This window comes from Tachysurus fulvidraco, chromosome 24 (genome assembly GCF_022655615.1).
Source record: "Tachysurus fulvidraco isolate hzauxx_2018 chromosome 24, HZAU_PFXX_2.0, whole genome shotgun sequence".
NCBI lineage: Eukaryota > Metazoa > Chordata > Actinopteri > Siluriformes > Bagridae > Tachysurus > Tachysurus fulvidraco.
In genome coordinates this window covers 3325635-3330634 of record NC_062541.1, presented here as the reverse complement: position 1 = coordinate 3330634, position 5000 = coordinate 3325635, and the positions used below count along the sequence as shown (strand labels likewise).

General features: G+C 42.6%; 1 protein-coding gene and 1 long non-coding RNA gene across 9 annotated transcripts in view; one reads left to right on the top strand and one right to left on the bottom strand.

The window, feature by feature from the left end:
* The window catches only part of LOC113661950, a 2794-nt gene extending 1825 nt beyond the window's left edge, over positions 1 to 969 (bottom strand). Inside the window, exon 1 of the long non-coding RNA XR_003445145.2 lies at positions 723 to 969. This is a non-coding gene — a long non-coding RNA (uncharacterized LOC113661950). The remainder of the gene's footprint in view (positions 1 to 722) is intronic.
* The window catches only part of dnm2a (dynamin 2a), a 50165-nt gene that overhangs the window by 34404 nt on the left and 10761 nt on the right, over positions 1 to 5000 (top strand). For all 8 annotated transcript variants that reach the window (XM_047808178.1, XM_047808177.1, XM_047808173.1 and 5 more), the window contains 3 exons: positions 1723 to 1832; positions 1944 to 2055; positions 2852 to 3016. In XM_047808178.1, coding sequence (XP_047664134.1) covers positions 1723 to 1832; positions 1944 to 2055; positions 2852 to 3016 — 387 coding nt within the window. The remainder of the gene's footprint in view (positions 1 to 1722; positions 1833 to 1943; positions 2056 to 2851; positions 3017 to 5000) is intronic.

Genomic DNA, 5000 nt, shown 5'->3' with positions numbered 1-5000 from the left:
GAGAATCGAAGGAATCAAAACGAACGGAACCCGTATTAAAGGAATCAGGGGCGACGTTATCTAAGGAATCGGAATCAACAGAATCAAAGGAATTAAATCAATTGAATTCGATTCATCACAATGAACATAAGCAGAATGACCAGGATCACTTTCAAAGGAATCTGAACCAGTTACATCCGGTACCGATTCACTTGATTCATATTCATTTGGATACTAAAGAAATTAAAAGAATCTGAATCAAAGGGATCTGAATCAGTATCGATGGAATTTGATATCGATTCATTTGAATCATTTAAATCCGATACCGATTCACTTAATTCATATTCATTCGATACCGATTCAGCAAATCCAAAATCAACAAAATTACAATTACAACTGAATCCAACTCGATGGATTTGAAATCCAGCAGAGTCAGAATCAATCTAACCAGAACTGAATCAGAATCGAATGAATCAGAATCGACAGAGTCGGTACGAGTGAAAACAGAATCGGCGTAACCAGAACGAACATCATAAGTATAAATCAGAATCAAATAAATCAACATCATGAGAATCAAAAGAATTAGAACAAAAGGAATCTTTTAGAATCCATGTAAATGTCGCATCTGTGTAAAGATTCAGAGTGAATCAGAAGCTAGAACTTGAACTACTTTCACAGCACAAATCTTAGAAGAGCTAAAAAGTTTCTGTTCCAATGTTACAGCTCTAAGAAAAAGCACTCACCAGTTCAGACCAGAGGGGAGAGAGAGAACATGTGTGTTTGTGATAGAGAGTGTGTGTGTGTGTGTGTGTGTGTGTGTGTGTGTCTAGCTTTCTCCCAGGCATTTCTTTAGTCACACTTTAGAGTTTTAGTAAAAATCCATAGCAGAGTGCGGTGTCCTGCCGTTCGGGTTCCCGGTCTTTAAGAGAAAGACGGCAGGCAGCGTGTGGGGTGACGGTACGCGGTGAGAGCGGAGTGACGTGGCAGGAGGGCTGAGACGTTCCAGTTGGGATCTGAGTTTGGAATTTTCAGGAAATCGTTCTGGGTTACTAGGGAAAAGAGGGGGGGGTGGTGTCTGTGTTCTTTTGGAGTGATGTAACTGTTGGGATAGCTTTGTTCCCCTCTCTCTCTCTCTCTCTCTCTCTCTCTCCATGTATAAATGTTTCCAGATGCTTCTGCTCAAGAGAAAGTTGGCAACCCCCACAACCCCCCACCAAATTCTCTAGCACACACACACTCTCTCTCTGTCTCTCTCTCTCTCTCTAGCTCAGTGTCACTCACCCCGACACTCACTCAGCTACGGTGGTCTTTATTAACCCTGCTTTGTGGCAGCAGACAGTTTTGCGTTATTTATTCACCTACATCACAAACATAGACGCGAGCTCCGGTTAAAGACGCTACACTTTTTAATCATGGATCCGAAAGTCTTACAAAAAAAAGTTTAACTCTTAATATATTTTGTGGTTTTTCCCGTCGGACCTTGAAACCCGTTCCTCTGTATGTAGAGGCACCTATAGGGCTGTCGAGCGAGAGAATGATGCGAGGTCGATGAACGTGTGTGTGTGTGTGTTCGTGTGTGTGTGTGTAAACATGGCAGCCGAGTGTGTTTGCTCTGCTGCACTTTGACTGTATGTCGCAACGTCACGCCGCGCCGACCCAGCGCCTCATCAACACCGACGGTTTTCATTTTATAACACTTCTGTCTCTTTCTTTTTCTTTTCTCTTTGTGTTTGCATGACACAGGAAAAGGAGAAGAAATACATGCTTCCTCTGGACAACCTGAAGCTCAGAGATGTGGAGAAGGGCTTCATGTCCACCAAACACACCTTCGCTATCTTCAACACAGAGCAAAGGTCTGACACGTCTGAGCCCACGGTGCCTCTGATCGGCTCTGTGTGTGTGTATGTGTGTGTGTGTGTGTGTTACTGTGTGTTTATATTCTATGTGTTTATACGCTCACACAGGAACGTTTATAAAGACCTGCGGCAGATCGAGCTGGCCTGCGATTCTCAGGAGGACGTGGACAGCTGGAAGGCCTCGTTCCTCCGTGCGGGCGTTTACCCTGAGAAAGATCAGGTACTGCACACAGGAAGCTGCTCTCTACCAACACGCTGACCTGGATGTCGTCTTCTCACGTAGTTCCTAAAGCAGCAGCCCTTCAAACGATTGTTCATTCGATCACCATCAGACTCGGGACTTCTCAAAAAAAAAAAAAAAAACAGACGTAAAAAAAAAAAAATTTTTTAAAATGCAGCTGACTTGGAAAATACTCGGACGATATTGTAAAAAAAAAACAGCAGTAGTTCTAAAATAATTTAAAAAAATTATAATAAATTTTACAATTTACAATTTTTTACATAAAGAAAGCTAAACATGAACATGGGAATTATATAAAAATAAACTTAATTTTTTTTTAATCTGTTAACACCTGATCAGTTTTTTTTGTGATGATTTTTTTTTTTTTTTAAATGCATGGTACAGTTTTTAAAGGCCAAAACCAACAAACAAACAAACAAAAAAAATCTAGATTTTCATTTCATTTTCATTTACAAACAAATAAAATCATCAATAATATAACACAAAACGACTTTTTGTGCGATGCACAACAGACGCCACAACTTACACAAAGTGCGGCGTCCTGTAACGCGGCTCTTCAGCGACAATGCGACACACACAGACTTTCACTTCCTGCTTTTCTAGGGCGCCATTACTTTTGTTCTCATTGATAAAGCTGGTCTAATTTGTCTTAGTTTATGGATTTGGGTTCCTTGATATCATTTGTTTGAAATGACTGTGTTTAACAAAATTGTGTGTGTGTGTGTGTGTGTGTGTGTGTGTGTGTGTGTGTGTGTGTGTGTGTGTGTGTGTGTAGGCAGATGTAGATGATGGAGCTCCAGCAGACACAATCTCCATGGACCCTCAGTTAGAAAGACAGGTGGAGACGATAAGGAACTTGGTGGAATCTTACATCAGCATCGTCAACAAGACCATCAGAGACCTGATGCCGAAGACCATCATGCACCTCATGATCAACAATGTACGTGTGTGTGTGTGTGTGTGTGTGTGTGTTTGCGCATGAGAAGCCAGATGGTGCATTGGCGGTTTGGTTTCGGGTTGAGTGGGTGGGCTTTCAGAATGACGCTCACCTGGAAAGACGTGAGCTTGCTCATCTGTAGACGTCTGCCCTCTCTGTCGACACTGAACATTTAACCTTCGTCTGATTCTTCTGGTTTTATTGTGGTGCGTGTGAAAGAGACATCAAGAGGTCTGTTTCCCAAAAGCCGTTCGCCATCTTATCTGTGGCTGTAAGAGAAACAAAGAGACGGAGAAACCGAAACCGACGTAGGCAACACCGGTCTAAACCAGTACACTCATTTTAATTTGGACTCGGTGTGACTCGGCGAAATCGGATGCGATTTAATCGAGTCGAGTCATCGTGGACGGAAACTCGCGCTTAGCAGGACGCTGCATCCTCACGCACTTCTGATCTACAACCGCACGACTGTATTTACACGGTTAAAGCATCTTTAGGGCCTTTAATATCCTCAAAGAGGAGAGCAAAGAGTTTACAGTTTTGGGATCCAGCCTGTAGTATGTTGCTGGGCAGCAGAGGGAAAATTTAGCGGGAGATCCGCGGGACCCGGTGGGATTTGGTGTATAGCCTAATAATAAGAATGGAGTCAACACATGACGTTGAGAAGATTAGTATTAGCATTAGTATTAGTTTATCTTATTTAAATGCATTCATGTTTAATTCTGTTATTCTGGACATTCGCCTGAACTAATAATTAGTCTGATCATTTGTATACAATCAAAATTTTCACAAGCTCTCAAGAAAAAAATCCGCGGGAGTGGACACAAACATCGCGGGTGTGGGCGGGACTGGAACACGCAGCTTGCTGGCGCGGGCGGTCCTGGTCAGAAATTCAGCGGGCGGGTGCGGGTTTATAAAAACAGTCCCGCGCAGGACTCTAGTAGGCAGTTGCTTTTGTATTCCGGGTGGTTGCTAGGCTGTTGGTCCAGAGGTCTTATATAAGATCATGTTCCAAAGGAAGTTCAGTAAGTTCTTGAACAAAAGGTTCCTGGTCCAAAGTAAGTTCCTGTTCTTATGTACAGATGTTGGGCTAAAGTTAATGGTCTTGGGTAAGTAACCTGGGACAGTCATCTTTGTCCAAAGTTCCTGGTTGAAAGTTGGATCCTGAGACAAAGTTTCGGATATTAAGTAAGCTCTTATTCTGGTACAGAGTAAATTCCTGAGTCAAAGGTCGTGGTCCTTAGGAAAGTCCTGAGAGAAAGAGGGGAAAAAAACATTCCTGATCAAAAGTAAGTTCACAGGCTTAAGAAAGTTCTTGCACAAAAGTTCCTGGTCTTAGGGAAGTACCTTGGCTATAGTAAGGCCCTGGTCTTAAGTAGGGGTTAAAGTTCCTTGTAAGTCAGTTGCTCGTAATTACTTGTAAGTCAGTTGCTCGTAATTACTTGTAAGTCAGTTGCTCGTAATTACTTGTAAGTCAGTTGCTCGTAATTACTTGTAAGTCAGTTGCTCGTAATTACTTGTAAGTCAGTTGCTCGTAATTACTTGTAAGTCAGTTGCTCGTAATTACTTGTAAGTCAGTTGCTCGTAAGTCATTCATTCATTCATTCATTCATTCATTTTCTACCACTTATCCGAACTTCTTGGGTCACGGGGATCTCAGGCGTCATCGGGCATCGAGGCAGGATACACCCTGGACGGAGTTGCTCGTAAGTCAGTTGCTCGTAATTACCTGTAAGTCAGTTGCTCTTAAGTTAATTATTTGTAAGTCGGTCGGCCGTCAGTCGGTCGGCCGTCAGTCGGTCGGCCGTCAGTCGGTCGGCCGTCAGTCGGTCGGCCGTCAGTCGGTCCTACATCAGTGTTTCTGGTTTAAAATTCCCAGGCTGAAGTAAGTTCCTGGGTCAAAGGTCTTGGTATCCTGATTAAAATTTCTGTCCTGTTGGGTTTTATTAATCAAAGCTTAAAACATTTCTTTGTTCATTTTGAACCT